This window comes from Anoplophora glabripennis, unplaced genomic scaffold (genome assembly GCF_000390285.2).
Source record: "Anoplophora glabripennis isolate ALB-LARVAE unplaced genomic scaffold, Agla_2.0 scaffold336, whole genome shotgun sequence".
Lineage (NCBI taxonomy): Eukaryota > Metazoa > Arthropoda > Insecta > Coleoptera > Cerambycidae > Anoplophora > Anoplophora glabripennis.
In genome coordinates, this window is record NW_019417416.1 from 269,043 (window position 1) to 287,003 (window position 17,961).

The 17,961-nt window shown below is 31.8% G+C and overlaps 1 protein-coding gene across 1 annotated transcript in view; it reads left to right on the plus strand.

Annotated features, from left to right (window-relative positions):
- Positions 1–14,703, plus strand: part of LOC108910265 (clavesin-1) — a 52,998-nt gene extending 38,295 nt beyond the window's left edge. The window contains exon 2 of the mRNA XM_018714818.1: positions 13,649–14,703. Coding sequence (XP_018570334.1) covers positions 13,656–14,486 — 831 coding nt within the window. The 5' untranslated portion in view covers positions 13,649–13,655 and the 3' untranslated portion in view covers positions 14,487–14,703. The remainder of the gene's footprint in view (positions 1–13,648) is intronic.
- Positions 14,704–17,961: the final 3,258 nt, after the last annotated feature.

Below are 17,961 nucleotides of genomic sequence, written 5' to 3' on the forward strand. Positions count from 1 at the left end.
GCAACATCATCAACTAAGGAAGTTCAAAACAAGTCTGTTGTTATCGATTGTTACTTCATGAAAGTTGTTCTCAGTAACACATAAGAGTGGGATTCATTTCAGATCATGTAAATTATTAACAGAAGTTTATCAATGAATTCATTTAACATAATGCTCTTCAAATAAAAATTCTTGTTGACAAATCAAATATGTACCGAAAATGCGTTGGTGTTGATTAAAATATAATTGATTACCTACGCGAAATCTGTGGGAAATAAAAAAGTTGCGTGAAAGAGAAATACTCTAAAAAAGCCCTTATTTTTATGATAAATTGAAAATTTAAAGAGTGAAGATCACCCATAAAAATTTACGAGCATTCATCTCTTCAAAGGCAATTCGTTCAGTTGCTTTGTCATAACAGTGAAATAATAATATATCTATACCTATATAAATACTAAAATATCAAATTTCACTTAAATCGAAAATAGATTAGAGTTGCTTGGGGAAAACTACACACTACTTTTTTTGACAATTTTGACTCCATAAATTAAACAATTTGGAATAGAGGTAAGTTTAACTAAATTGGCATATCTTGACTCAAAAATCTGTAGCGGTTAGTAGTTGATGTATACGAAATATTGACTCACGCATACAAAAGGTCCCGGAAAGGTTGGGTTACTGCTAATTGTAAGCCACAGACTTCCGTGATCAAAATAACTTAAGACCAAATTTGCTGTATATATAAAAGTGAGATATACTCGTAGACCGTTGAAAGTGATAACACGAAGCATTTTTTTTAATATCGCTCTAAAACTGTTTTAGATAGACACCTCTTATTCCGTATAAGTAAGTCTCTGTTTATTTAGTTATAATATATTTCCTAAATATTTAAAAAAATATTTTATATAACCCCATAACATTTAAGCGTACGCCTATGTCTATTTAATTTAGATTTATCAACACAACGTTGATTTCTAAAGAATTTTTGCCTTTTGTAGAATTTTGAGCTATTGATTTCGAATAAAAAAGGGAAATCTTGAACCTCCCACACGTGTTAAAGAATTACGCTTTTATACTTAAATGAATATTTTACAATAAAATAAGAAAAAAGTTTGTGTTCTTAACTTACTTTCTAAGGATACTACAGCCATTGTAGACACATAATCCTTATTTTTAAACAGCGAATAAGCAATTATACATATTCATATAAACTTTTTTCTTATTTTTAAGAAGAAGAGTAGAATCGCTTTTTCAAATATTAAAACGAAATTGCGGAACACTCCAAAAATTCTTTAAATTAATTTATATTAAAAAATGTAAATCACCTAAGCAAAGCCCTCAAAAAAATAACACAGTTAATATACATTTTTTACACAGAAATATGTTCATTTAAATAATAAAGTCGTGTACTAAATAAAAATTCTCTAGTTAAGAGTAGTCTGTACTTTTCATGCGACATTTACCTATTGTCAGTAATATTTTTGTCTTCTGATCACGATTCCAGTGTCAGAATTGAGCTATCACTTCACAGGAATTTTCAAACCTCAAAAAACCAGGTCAAAAATAGCAAAAATTCACGAAAAAGTGCTAGGAAAACTAGACAATTTTTTTTCTATATTTAAATGTTCATTTATATAATTAAGGTTCCGCCGAACTTGAATTAGCGGTCAGAATTGATGGTTCTTTTTCTAACCTTAAAAAATCGGGTCAATTAAGGTCATATATCACGGATTTTCAAAAAATAACAAATTCGCGCCAAATTTGGTATACGGCGATTTTCGGGGTCGCTGATCACGGATCTGAGGTCAATTTTGCAAAATTCAAGATGGCAGCCGACCAAACTTTCAAAAAATAACACAACAAATCAGAGATCAGATTTATAAAATTCAATTCTGCCCTCGAATACGTAATCAGCAACCCCGAAAACCCCCGTATACCAAATTTGCTGCGATTCTGTTATTATTTGAAAATTTGGTCGGCCATTTTGGATCCGCCATCTTGAATTTTGCAAAATTGACCTCGGATCCGTACTCAGCGAGTAGTCAGCGACCCCGAAAACCGCCGTATACCAAATTTGCTGCGATTCTGTTATTTTTTGAAAATTTGGTCGGTCATCTTGGATCCGCCATCTTGAATTTTGAAAAATTGGATCCGTGATCAGCGACCCAGAAAACCCCCTTATACCAAATTTGGCGCGAATCTGTTATTGTTTGAAAATTTGTGCTATCTGACTAATTGACCCGTTTATTTGAGGTTAGAAAAAGCACCATTAATGCTGACCGCGAATTCACGTTGGGTGTGGTCTTAACTATGTAAATAAACATTTGAATATAGAAAAAATGTTTGTATGTTTCCTAACACTGTTTCATGAATTTTTGCTATTTTTTACCTGTTTTTTGAGGTTAGGAAATTCCTGTGATGTGATAGCTCAATTCTGACAGACGGATTCGTGATCAGGAGGCAAAAATACTACAGTTAACATATGTCACATGAAAAGTACAGTCTACTTTTCTTTTTTTGTGTTATGATTGTGATATTAAAAAATATGTTTCATGGGATAGGCTATATCTCAGTATGCGTTGACTTTTATACAGAGTAGCCGAAGGAACATGGCCATATTTTAAGGATATATTCCTTTGGTAAATGTGAACCGATTTAGGTTAAGGTACCCTGTAGTACAATTTTGCTTCTTTAAAACATTATAAGCGTATAGCAAAATTTTAAGAAACACTTAACAAAATATATGGGAAAATGTTAGTAGTAGCCGAATTTGAATATGATTTTATTTTTTACCTTAAACATAGAAATCGCTAAGATCACCTTAAACAGGATTATGGTTCATGCCAATTTTTTTTATTGGTAGATATTTACATTAAAAATGGTTTACGCCTCGCATGTCGCTAAAATGTAACGTTCCAAGAAACACTTGATTTCAATTTTTTACTGAACGCATGTCAAATTTTATTGAAATATCTTTAAAATTGTCGAAGTTGTCTTAAAAAAAAATTAAAAAGTTCTTAAGACTCGTAATTTTCACCCAAGGAAGCTACCGTTGTAGTATAACCTATTCGCTTCTAGACATCCTGTACATAGGAAAGTGGGTTGGATTCATCTTATTTTGATCCCACTGCCCGTGGTCGAACGATGACAAAACGTTTTCGGAACACCCTTTATAGTTTTTTTTTATACAAAATTAATATTTATTGTGTATGTTTTTTCTGGTTTATATGCAATGGCCTAAGTATTTGGACGGCGCTAGTTACAAACTAACATTACACTTCCTGGGTCTCTGCTAGGAATCTTTGATTTGTTCTCGGTCTAGGTTCGGTGGGAACGTACCCGCTGTTAGAAACCCAAGCGCGCGTTGGTACGGATACCTTGCATAGCAGTCCAAAAAAACAGGATATTTTAAAAATCAGCATGAGCCATGAAAGTTTTAAAACCACTATATTCAAGTAAAGCAAAATAATTTATAAATCTCAAACAGATTTAATGACTAAAAAAATTTGCATTTTAATGTTATACTAATCAGATTATCGACACGTTAAAAATAGCAGAATAACAAGCGAAATAATTAAATTTTGCATTAGCACTGTATTACTCACTAATTAGAATTATCTACAGTGCATATAGTTTGCAGGAAAAGTTTCTTAATTGTATCCTATTGCCGGGATACGGAAATTAGTTGCATATTTCCTGGCGCGAATGCTTTGTCTTTTGTAATTTTGGTCTGATTCTAACCCTACCTCTTCGGTCTATTATTTGTAGTTAAATTACTTAGTTTTACCCTAATTTGACGATATGCCTTAGTAATTGAAAATTTACTCACCTTTATATCATTGTTAAACTCGATCATTTGAAAGATGTTTAAAACCCATAAATAAATAAAATGCGATTAAGTATAAACGTGACATAGTATATTAAAAGTACTGATTTTTTTGTTTTTGCCGTTGCGTTGGTCTGTTTGTTTTTGGGTCGGCCTGTGGTCGAGCGGTTCGAGGCGTCAATACTTGGATCGATGAATGCCACTGTCGCACACTGGGATTTTTCAAGTTTTTTTTTTTCAAAATTCCAGAAGATGGCCAGATTTCAGCCGATATTCATACATTTTTTTCTAAAATACACGCAAAGACTTGTACTTTCATGCCTAGGTGCTATAAATTTGATTTGGGTCATATCGATTGAGTTTTGAGAGGTTGGATTGTCTTTCATTTTTTTTGTATTTTCAGAGAATAAAACGTTAAATATTAAGGGTGAAAGAGCAGTAGTGGTAATTTTTTGAGGGGAAGATAGAGTTTTAAGAGGTTAAGTTGCCGATTTGTGTAATGTAATAATGTAATGAGAAAGAGAGTGTACTTAATAAAGTTCTGAGATGCCATAAATTTGATTTGGGTCATATCGACTGATTTCTAACAGGTTCTCTCACCCTTTATATTCAACGTTTTATTATCTGAAAATACAAAAAAATTGAAATTTGGTAACCTAACCTCTCAAAACTCAATCGATATGACCCAAATCAAAGAAAAGACCGTATATCAGCTATATTCGTACCCCCTATGTAGGTATGGTAGAGTGGAAGAACGTTGTCTTGGGTCAATGTGAGAGATTGATATAAACTTTCCGATCTCAATTGAAGACCAAAGAGCAAGGTAGTAAGTACCAGGTTGGGTCGCAACGTAGCAACTTGTCATTGAAATATTTGAAAAGCTCGTTCCCATATTTATTTAGCCATACCCATATACAGGTCTGGTCGAACTAAACGTGGAGGTGGTAGAAATGTATACGCCCAGTTGAAGAATGCGCCCGCGGGCAAACGCCGTACAAACACAGCCACACTGGGCGACTGGGCCATAAATTTCAGTTGTTGATTATAAGTTTCCAGCTTCTTAAGAATCTTGTCGAGGTTGATTATCTTTTACATATCTAAATTTGTGTTATCAAAGAACATTATTTGACTTAGAATAATAGAATTTTTAGGATAGATTATTTTTTTGGATTTATTTGAATTAGCTTAATACTTTTGAAATGAAATACATATTTTGATAAAATTAAATATAATTTCTAGACGTAATTAGTTTAATTTAAATTGTTAGGTATGTGTAACTAATCTGATGAAAATTAACTAATTATTTCCTATTTAACATTTAAACTGCAATATTTAATTTCTGTAATTACTGACATTTAGGATGTATTAATTATTTGTATATCTACTTTTTTTTTCTTTCGATACATTTTATTTTAAATTTTTAACAGGATATAGATGACGACGTTGTTCGAAGGTTTAGCTAAACAATTACCGTAAAGGCTTGAGTTATCTGTAATTGACGCAATTAAAGTTGACCTTACAATGTAGATCCACTTCAGCAGATTACTTATAAACATCGCATGAGATTGTAGATTCAAAATGAATTTTATCAGTCGTTTGTACATTGCAGTTTTGCATATCGTTGAGCGTAACTTAAGTTGAGAATCTTGTAATATTACGAAATTGAATCTAGAATAGATAACAATAAGATATAAAAATAATAGGTCACTGCAGGAAATGTTCTCCTAATCACTTTAAAAAAATAATACTCGTAATTAATAGATTTTTACTGTAAAGTCACAAATCAAATTAATTTTAAGTCTTTCTAAATATGTACTTATCCAATAAAGTTATATCAGTAAATCAATACAAATAATACTTGTTAAGTAAAAAAAAAATGTTTGGTTTTTTTTCGTTAAAACTATTTGGAAAGCTTGTTTATGAAGTTATTCTTTAACATACTTAAATATTTGGTATCAAAGAGCGTATACAGGATAGTTTTAAATTGTCTCGTGATATTTTCAGGATAAATAGCACTTCAAAAATGTAATAAATAGTGAATATATTGTACCTACTTGTATACGGATCATAAATTTTTAATGTTGACTCCATTTTATTTACTATTTTAATATCTATACTATTGGACTAATCACATGGTTTTCCAGAAAATATGGTGCGTGTACCGCTGTAATGCCCGGAAGAGAGAAACATTTTTTATTTGTGGGTTTACAACAAAAAGTCACTCTTTGTAAAAACTCCTGCTTATTCCAAAACGGTCAAAACTGTTAAAATATTTGTCAAATTTTATACAGGGTGTTCAGTATTTAGAAAAATATTTTTAGTCGCCAAATATTATGAGGGATGTCATTTAGGATCCACAGGGGATTAAAATTAAAAAATTTGGTAAAAAAGTTCTGCATAAAATTCATATTTTCGTTAAACAATTTTTTTTCGAAAAACGGCGAGACCCGTCGATTTTTATTTGATCCAGGGCACCTTGTTATGTGGAAAATTTTTTTTCGATAATCCACTTACGGCAGCGATGACATAATTTTTTTTTAATGACAACGCATATTTTTTTCGTTCGAAATTGATGACAGTGATAATTATCTAAACAACGGTGTGAAAATTTCGATGTCTTACATAACAATTTTTTTTAGAAAAATGCACCTTAAGTTCTTATAAGTGATAATTGTCTACTTACACTATTAATGGCTCCGAAAAGGACAAAGTTGACAAAATTACATTTCAAACGAGTAAAATTACACTAATGTTTGTGTAAGTCTAGCGAAATTGTTCGAATTGCCCACCCTGTACCATTTGGCATTGTCCTAAGCGTGTGTAAACGCCGTCTACACTTCGTTCAAGCATTCCCGGGTCGATTTGATTTATTTCAAAACGAATACGGTTTTTAAGTTCTTCCAAATCACCTGGTCTGTTTGTGTACACACGCGATTTCAAATAGCCCCACAAAAAAAAGTCTAGAGGTGTTAAATCAGGCGAACGCGGAGGCCACTCGATTGTTCCGCGTCGCCCGATCCACCGGCCAGTAAACGTGTTATTCAAGTACTCCCGTACTTGCACTCCATAATGGGGCGGTGCACCATCCTGCTGAAACCAAATTCTTTCCTCAGGAATATCAGGATCCTCGTTGTTCGGGAATAACTCTGCTAAGCTTGGGACCAAATCGAACCGCAGGAAATCCAAATAGCGAGCAGCAGTTAAATTTTCCTCGAAAAAATACGGGCCTAAAATACGACGCCCTATTATTCCCGCCCAAACGTTCACCTTTCGGGGGTGCTGATGATCTACTTCTTGCACCCAGTGCGGGTTTTCCTGAGACCAATACCGGCAGTTATGTCGATGCACCGATCCATTAAGATAAAAAGTAGCCTCGTCAGAAAAAATTATGTTCTTGAGGAAGTCGGGGTCTCCGTTACATCGATGCATTAAATCTTCACAAAAGTGGAGACGGCGGTCTGGGTCGTCCTCAGTCAATGCATGTATCAAGTGACCCTTATAGGGGTGAAATTTCTCTTTTTTGAGAAAGTTCACCACAGTTACATGTGAAATATCATTGTTCAATGCAATCGACCTTGTACTAGAATGAGGGTTGTCCTGGAGCTCCACCAGGATATTCAATCTAGTTTCATCATCTACTCTAGGACGACCCGCACGAGGAGCATCTTTCACACTACCAGTTTCCTCAAACCTTGCCAGTACCCTACTAACCGTAGATTGCGTAATTGGTGGTCTGTCAGGGTACGTTGCATTAAATAATTGGCAAGCTTCTTGATGGGTTCGTAACTTATCGCCGAAACCAATCATCCTCAAAATATCAATTCTTTCGCGTTCACTAAGTTTTGCCATTTCGAATTAAACGATTTCACCAAAGAATGTTAAATCGGTACTGATTTTTAGTCTTCAATATTTCAGGTAATCTACTCCTTTCAAGTAAACATTTCTTTGGATCTTTTTTTTTTGAGGAATTTATCGGCAAACTCGAAGACAAAAAGTCGACCTTAATTTGCTACATACTATTTGGATTTTGTGCGGTTGAACTTGGTTCTAAATTTTGCAGTTTAATCAGGATCCTGACAATATCTGATGAATAATTCCGCAAATATTACATAACACCAGTTGCAACTTAAGTTATCTGAAATGCTTTCTGCCGAATAAATTTTTTTCTAAGGCATTTGATCCGTAAACAGCAAATTATTGCATTCAAGAACTTAAGGTGCATTTTTCTAAAAAAAATTGTTATGTAAGACATCGAAATTTTCACACCGTTGTTTAGATAATTATCACTGTCATCAATTTCGAACGAAAAAAATATGCGTTGTCATTTAAAAAAAAATTATGTCATCGCTGCCGTAAGTGGATTATCGAAAAAAAAATTTTTCCACATAACAAGGTGCCCTGGATCAAATAAAAATCGACGGGTCTCACCGTTTTTCGAAATAAAATTGTTTAATGAAAATATGAATTTTATGCAGAACTTTTTTACCACGCTGTATACATTTCGTATTTCGTATTCTGTTTTTTAAAGTGTCCACATTATTACCAAGCGGTTCAGCATAAACTTTTTGTTTTAGATTACCCCACAAATAAAAGTCCATTATTGTCAGATCAGGAGTTCTAGGAGTCCATGAAACAGGACCTAATCGATCTTTAAAATGTTGGTCCAACCATTTTCTAACCATAATTGTAGAATGAGATGGATGACCATCTTGTTGAAAATAACCCCCCCCCCCCCCTCGGTGTGCTAATGACATATCGTCTAGGTAGTTTAAGAAAAACGTACTTAGTAAGTGCAAATAAGAATGCTAGTTCAAGTTTCTCTCTATAAAATAGGGTCCAACTATTCCAAAATAAGAAACGGCACACCAAACGTTAACTTTTTTTGAATACAATCGACTACAATTAATCCGAAAATGAGGATTTTCCGAAGTCCAGTATTTTGAGAGCTAATTATTCCATTCGTGGAAAAAGTCGCCTCATCCGAAAAAATAATAGAGTGGGAAAAATTTCTGTTTTCGAGATGGTGCTCACCCACCCATAAACAAAATTCCAACCTTTTGGAATCATCCACATCTTCTAGTGTATGGAGAAACTTTGGTTTATAAGGATGTATTTTATTTTCTTTTTAACAATATTTGTAAACGAGACTTACTAACGTTTCCAATTTCTGAAGCTCTTTTTCTTAAAGATGTCTGGGGCATTTCTTATTGATTGCATCACTAATTCTACAACATTTTCTTCTTCGTTAACCGCTGTTATCCTTTTCTTTTTTAATACAGAACCAGTGTTTTAAAATTTTTCTACAATCCGCAGTCTTATCTGTGACTATTATGTCAGGCCATTTCTCATTAAATCGTCTTTAAACTGCCGCGAATGATATTTCTTCACCCAAACCATAGCACTGAACAATAAATACTTTTTGTTCAAGAGTGAGCCTTGTAATCTCAAATAAAACATTACCTAATTAATATAATCACGAAGTGACTTTGACAGAAGATAGTGAACATTATTTATTTGGTTGTTATAGCCACAGCATCCGTCATTTTAAACTCCTCTATTATAGCACGCACAATCAGGTGCCCTTAAAAATAAAATCAACAGAAATTAGTGAAACCTCAAATTTTTAATCCCCTGTGTATCCTAAATGACATCCCTGATAATATTTTTCGATATTGTCAAAAATAACGATACTTTACTCTTGGCGACTAACAATATTTTTCTAAATACTGAATACCGTGTATAAAAAATGACAAATATTTTAACAGTTTTGACCGTTTTGGAATAAGCAAGAGTTTTTACAAAGAGTGACTTTTTGTCGTAAACCCACAAATAAAAAACTTTTCCCTCTTCCGGACATTACAACGGGACACACTGTATATAAGGGTGCACTTACAAAACTTCATAATATCGATCACGTAGGCTTTAATGTTATTGTTTGAAAACAATTTAATTTGTTTTTCTTGAAGGATATAGAGTCAGCAGAAATTTCAATAAAATTGAATCACATCGTATTTTGCAATACTTGCCTTATAGAATTTGAATTTCTCGAAAATGGTTCTAGTTATTAAAAATAAACAAGAGTATATTTTTTCTTTAATACTGTGTAGACCAAAATTGTTTAAGGACTAAAAAAAAATAAAGTAAAAATAAAAGACTAAATTTGCTCTTATATGTAGAATTTGAATCGTACCATCTAAATTTCCCTAAGTTTAAGTTTAAAGTATGAATAAGATATCTAGACAAACTTTTAACATATCACAAAAAATTAAGGTTGTTTTTCTTGAAGGAAAAAGACCCAGTAAATATTTCAATGAAAATTGAAATATATCGTATAGTTGATTTATAGAAAATGGTTTGAAATTTATGTCTAAGTATATGCATGGAAATTATTTCAAATTCTTCATAAAAGATAACCAATGACGGAAATTACTATTGCTAATTCTAAATTTCATGCCTGTTATACAAAGTAATCATAAAATGTGAAAAATTAAAAACACATTAAAATTTCAGCACACAAATTTCACTCACTGTGTTACTGTAAATTCTTTTTTGGAATTTTTGATTTTTCAGAAAATTTCATTCATAATAAAAGATACCCAACGCATGACGAAAATTACTTTTTGTAATGCAGTTTTGTGTATAGACACTATAAGTGACAGTGAAATATGAAAAATTAAGTAAAACATTTCAAATTAGAATTTATCTGAATTTCTTTCTAACGAGACTTGCTGTGTAATTTTGTAACTGTATTGAACTGAAAAATTAAAATTTATTGTGTAAAAATTTTATATAACTTATTACCAAAAAAAATTCTCTGATAAATTCCAATTTGTAATATGTTGTTTTATTTAATTTTTCATATTTTATGGTCACTTGCAGTGTATAAACATAAAACTTGTATTACTAAAAGTAATAATTAGGTATTTTTTGCTAAGGATGAATTTTTTTGAAAATCAAAATTGCGAAAAAGAATTGACAGTAACAGGAAAGTGCTACTTCCACCTACTAAAAAAAAACTGTTGCTATACTAGTAAAATATTTTACTTTCTACTAGCAAGGACTTTCTTGTTACAGCAAAAGTATCTTCCTACAAGAGTAAATTAAGTTCTAGAAATGAAATAGACATATTTTGCTGATATAAGCTCTTTACAGCCACAAGAAAGTTCTTTCCTGTGGGAGCAAAGTTGCAGACATATGATAGTAAAGAGGTTTTTATAAAGTAATTCTGCTACTGCAAGTAAGGTTAGAGTAGTAAAGTGAGTATAATAGTAAACAACTTGGCTGGCGCCTATTTTGCCAAATTGTTTGGCTGTTATAACAGTTATAAACTGGCTATGGCTATGAAAAAAGATTCTCAGTGCAGCAGATATTGGAAAATTTATTACGGGCTCGCACTTGTAAACTTGAAAACGATTTGAGTTATCAAAATTAAACAGAAGTATCTTTATTTGTTTAATAACCTGTAGCCCATTTTTTTAAGAATTAAGAAAATAAAGTAAAAATAAAAACTAAAACTTATGTAACTGGATTCTTTTCTCAAAAATAGTTGAAAGGAAGCTTCAAGATATTTGAGTATTAAAATACTGATTTTATGAATATTATTAGTTTTTTCTTAGTTTTTAGAATGTATTCACAGCGTGACTAATTATAATTGTTTTACTAATGATTCGATTCGAACAGTTTAACTGTGAATTAATATAATAACATAAAGAACTGTACTATGGATCCTAATGAATGACTCTTACATAACTCACATTTATCTAATATTTTTATTGACAAAAAAATGGGAGAAAGATAGAGATTTTTTTATAAAAAAAAGTTGCTCAACGAAAGATATTCATTCAATGAAAAGGTTTTTGGAAAACGGTAGAAGACCAAAAATTCAAATGACAATTTATAGGATTTAATATTAAATTGTTCTGTCTTTACTTTATTTTTATGAACATATCTGTAGCTAAAGTATGCAAAGCATGCTAAATACAACAGTATAGAAATATATTTTTCATAAAAATGTTAAAATATATTATAATACATCTAAACGTGCTGTTCTTCGTTTAAAAGTAACATTTGGAATTCAAACAAGAGCAACTCTAATATTTTTATTAATGATTTAATATCCTCTTTAGTTAATGTAGAGTACAAAATACTTTGTTCTAGAACAAATTACTAAGACACTATTTAATGAAGATGATTTAGAAACACTACTTCTTGTAAATATTTATTTGTGGTATTTTTATAACTTTTTTATTTAAGTAAATATTTCTATGAGAGAAATATAAATTTTAAATAAATAGCTCCTTATGCCAAAAGAACCAGTTAGTGGCTGATTTTAAAATTTAATTTCTTGTAAATTCAGAATCTTTTATTATTTTAGTACAATCGCCAATAGAATATTCCTAAGAGCAAACTAGACAAGCACCAGGTCTATCTGTCTACTCTCTTTGCTCTAAAATATTACACTTATAATTCTAATAAACATATGTTATTAAACCTTATATATTTTCAATTTTAAAAGCATTATATTTTATCCTATTCTATTTATATAAAATAATAAGTTTAGTTTGTCACTCTTTTTAAAAACGCATGTACAAAACTCAATATCATTCTTAAAAACTTGCGGTTGATAGCACTAAAAAGATGGTATGTTCCACGGAAAAGACCTACTGCCAAAAAACACCCCTGAAACCTACCTGAAGCTTTCAGCCTCGTGCGAACTTTATATAATTAGCTATAATTCTACATTCGGCCGATTCAAGTCACATACCCACACTACGAATTTATAGCCGAAGAGACAGCAAGACTGACACGAGCTTGTTCAATAGGTCATCAAACGAAATTTCTAACCCACAAATACTATGGGCTATCGACTCACTGAATTCCATAAGAACATCCTGGATATACGAAGACAAAATAACCCCTGCAATTTGCAGTTCTTGACACTAGTAACCTCTTACTCCCAAAAACATTTACAGTTTTACAGTTGTCATGTTTTCTTTTGGATAAGGCCCTGGAAATGAGTCCATCTGCAATTATGTTATACCTGAAATCTCTGAAAGCAGTTGTGAGTGAGTTGAGAAAATCGACTACACGTAGGGGTTGTAGTCAATTAATGTAATGGTTTTTCGTAACTCTTTATCCTTTGGTGTGTCTCTCTTTAATCTTCCAGCGATCTATATAGAAGATTTCTTGTTTTACCTTTTATGCATATATCCCTTTTTACTACCCTAATAGAAGATAAATGGGATGAAATTATGTGGGCAAAATACTGTTGGATGTTAAATTTTCTCAACTCATTCACAATTACCATCGGTGATTTTAGATATACCAGAATTATTGCAGACGGATTTCTTTGCAGAGTTGAAGAGAAACCCATTAAATGTAAAGTTGTAGTAGGTTATGGTCTTTCTGTAAGTATAGGGTGTTTCTGGTATCCATTAAGATCTGCAGGTTACAGGACTGACTTTGGTGATGGTCTGGTGGATAAGCTCACATCACTCACTTCACTCATGTTTAAGGTTCGAACATTTGACTTGAATCCGTCGATTGTAGAACTTGGCTAACTTAGCTGTAGATGAGCCTACGAATATGATGCATCGACTTGTTTCCAGGGAAACTGAATGTAAATTCTGGCTGCTTTTTAAGTTTCAATGGTAGTTTTTAGAAATAAATAAACTGGAGGTTTCTTGGGTCAAAATACATAGAATGGTATGGTCTCATCTGTGGAATAAACCACTTGTTTTAAGTGTGCCTGTGTTATTGAAAAAAAAACTGACACTTATTGACCGTTCTGATATGTTTAAAACCCCAAATAACCCAGTTATTAATACAAATTTCAATTTCCAGACCCAAAATGGCGGAGTACTTGGAGTTCGAGTGGAGGACCAACGTTATATCGAACAATATAGTCAAAGGCGTTCACCCCTTGTGCAACGAGCCGAAAGGCAGAACAGCCGCCATAGCAGCCTTGAAGAACCTCATCCACAGCTGCAACGACTACGAGCTGAGGACCAACCTCCCCCAAGACGACAAAACGTTACAGAAGTTCCTGTACGCGAGGAAACTAAACGTCACAGAAAGCTTCGAACTTTTAAAGAACTACTACTTTTACCGAAAAAGGAACCCGGACATATTCAAGAACCTCACCTTGGAAGCAGAAGACATCTACAAGGCGCTGGAGAACGGCTTGCCAGGTGTCCTCAGTCAGAAAGACAGAAAAGGCAGATGTGTGCTAATGCTAACAGCCACTAACTGGGACTTCAGTTACCCCTTGTCTAGTATATACCGCGCATTATTATATAGTCTAGAATACCTCACTAACGACATACACAACCAAAATAACGGTTTCGTTGTTATAGTAGACTGGACTGAGTTTCCTTTTAGGCGAACCACAAATTTAAAGCCCTCCGTGTTGAGGTTAATGATAGAGGGATTGCAAGACTGTTTCCCGGCTAGGTTTAAGGGGATTCACTTCATAGAGCAGCCTTGGTATGTAGAAGCAGCCCTTGCTATAATAAAGCCAACTTTAAATGACAAAATCAAAGAGAGGATATACGTTCATGGGAATAACTTGAGCACTTTGCACGAGCTTGTTCATAAGGATATTTTACCTGCTGAAATGGGAGGTGAACAACCTTCCTATAATCCTAGATCGTTCTTGAATACTTTGGAAGCCAAGCAATAAAAATATTGTTTGTTATTTTTGTACTTCTCTACGCTTTTTGTTAGAATGTCTTAAAATGATTTATTTTTCTGATGTTTCTGGAATTAATTTAATATGTTCGTTTGTTTATATATGAAGACTGCTAGTAAACTGATATTTTAAGATTCAAATTTAAAATACTAACTTATCAGGAACAGAGTTGAAATTAAAAAAAAATCTGTTTACGAAATATACATATTTATTAAAAATTATGCCTGTAGTTGGTTTTATCCGTTTTAATTTTTTTTCCTTTAATGTATTACAAATTTATTCAGTATTTTAGTTTTGCAAATATCCTGATAGTAAGGTTTGTAATCTCTAGAAATTTAAAAAATCTTAAAGTATTGAAATTGGTTTTCTGAAATAATATAACATATGAGATCAGTTTGGGCAGGGAATTATATGATTTTGTTGCAATATTAAGGTCATTACTAGTGTTTAAATTACACCTTAGTGGCTTCCGAATTATCGTCAATTTTTACATTCCTTAACACACCAGAGATATATTGAATGGATTGGAAATTGTATTACTATCTTCTGTAGTATAGATTGAATTTAAAAGTGTATCAAAATTTGCATGTACTTAACGAATTTACCACAATTCAGTTTATTCCATGAAAATTACAAAAAGGATAATATTTTATGGTATGAAATACGTCCTGTGAAGGAATAGAGCGTTTAGCAATTAGTTGAGAAAAAAATATTTTTATCAACAGGTTATCGTAACAGTCAATCATTTATTTGTCGAAGCCTATGCAGTGAATAAAAAAATGCTGATACGTCTAACTATGGCAACTAAACTTAACTATAATACTGAATTTTACATGTGTTTATAATTGCTCTATTTACTTTAAGTATTATCCACTGTAAAATTGTAATATAATTTCCAATGGATTATTTAATATGGAATATTTATGGATTTCACACATACGAGTATGTAAGTTTTTTGTGAAGCTGGAGTCAGTTGTTTTTGCATCTTCATTATTATGTTTCATTCCACCACCTACTGTTTTTGCAGAAACTAGATTTTAAATCAGCCTTTTACCTTCGTGCGATAATTGTTAGTCGAGGATGATTTAGATTATTTCAGTAGTTTTAAGCTTTGTACATCCTGAAAAATAATATTTATTTCATTGTAAGTATAGAATACACATTAAAAAGTTTAACTTACAATTAGTGTAAAAGTTCGACAAATATATTTAGAACATTTAAGACTGGACAAACTGTATTACTAGTGTGGTCAAATTGTTTAGTTTAACGTCTTCCAAAATGAGCAAATCATAAAATATAAAAAATGGATAACTGGATAAGAAGTGCTTTGTTCCACAACTAACCTGTATTGTTAGTTGCATGAATCAATGAAGAGTTTTTAGACATTTAAGGAAGTTAATCAACTGTCAATAATTGTGGTTGTCATACTAAAACTTCTTACAGGATTTTGATATTGTTTTGTGTGATTCACTCGTTTTAAACTGAAGAAACATTCAATGCTCAATCCTTTAAGCGAAATAAAAGATGTTCGAAAATGGCTAAATAAGAAGTACCTTTCGGTAAACGAAAAATATGCACATAACCACAAATATATTTTTTCTAAATGATATAGCTAATAAATGCAATATATTTTGTGAGAAGATTTTTGGAATATACTTGCAGTACATTCCTTATTTGCTGAGTGAATATATTTCGTTTGATATAATACCTTTCTAATGAACACTATTTTACAGCACAATTGTAATAAATTGAAAAGTTTAAGAAAAATGTTCATTCTTATATGTAAATATTAGAATCAAACAAAGATCTTAAAATGACAATATTCGAAACTGTGATTTTTTAATATAGTGACATGTCTCATACTGTAATATGTATAATTATATTTATATGAGCTATTTATGTATCCTTCCAATAAAATATAGTGATAATATAAGAATTGTTTTGTTTTTTTATTTACTTTCCTGCGCAAATTCACAAGAGCTACCTCTTACCATTGAATTTATTCGGTTTATTTGAATAAAAAATGCAATTTCTCCTTTTGGGCAGGCCACCAATTTTTTGAGTGAATTTTGGCTTATCTAAACTCCTTTAGACATATAGGTATTGTGCAATAGCGTGCTACAAATTTTCAGGACTGATTTCTCTCGCCAAAGAAAGAAGGGGTAAAGATTTTTCCTAAAATGTTTCATAAGAATTGTATGATCCTTTAAAAATTGGACATCAAACTCAGTTTTTGATCAAGAACATCTAAAGATATAGGTTTCAACCTTGGTACAGATTAGTTTTTTTCACAATGTACAATCAAAATTAGGAGTCTGAGGGGTTTCAACTGTCAAAATGAATCATTTGATATTCGAGAAGTGGAAGCAAACTTTTTTTCTTTGAATTCACAGTTAAAAATCTAAAAACTACGATAAACCTAGGCGTATTTTTAACAGCATCTTGTATAATCTTGTATGAATAAGTTTAACATTTGATTAATTATGTTGAGAAATTAGATCAAAATAATTACCTTGTATCATTGAGTTCCATCTGAAGAACATCTAATAGACTCGAAACGACATTTTACTGCGTTTTGATGTGACTGTCATTGTTTACAAATGTGCCAATTACAGAAGCTTTTGAGGAACTTCTTCAAGGGATCATGGAAGAACTTAGAAGGCTTAATAAAAGTGTACAAGAGGTAAACCTTCTCCTCCATTAGAAATCAGTTTTATGAATAAACTGAGAAGCATTGCCACCACCATAGGGTTAGAAACCAAGTTTTTCCAATTATATTCCAAAATAATGAAATTTAGCTAATGATTTCTAAATTTTAATCGGAGCTTGTAGATAAATAATGCTCCAAATGCCAATGTCCAAAGTTATACTGTTTTTCTAGGTTTCTGGAATCTTATCGATTTCTGTGTTTTTCTCACTGCGTTATAATGGTACTAACATCCTAATTTATGTTATGCAATATCTTCAATAAATTTCCAACGCAAACCCTAGAGGTGACATTGAATATGTTAATTATAGGGCATATTGTTCAATAAATGATAAACATTTAACATCTTAACAAAACCAATATAAAAACAAAAACTGAACAAACGGAAGATGAAAAATATAAAATAATAGTGTTATGTACACTATTATTCACAGGAACAGATACTCTTGACATGTAGGTACCTATAACGGGCGAGTCAAGTTTTTGCTGTTAGACTCTAATTGATAGAAAACTTAATTTTAAGAAATAAAAATTTATATGAACATACGTCACAAAAAGCTTCCTTTTCGAGGTACCTACCTATAGAATGTCAAATTTAAAATAAAATCTTAAATATCTCAATATCTCTATGCCTTAATGGAACGCATTTATCCAGTTTCCTAAATACTATCTACTAGCTATTGCTATTATAAATCAATGCTAGTTGGAGTATGTAGCCCGTAGAGTATTTGTTTCCCCACAATATCAAAATTAGTTAAG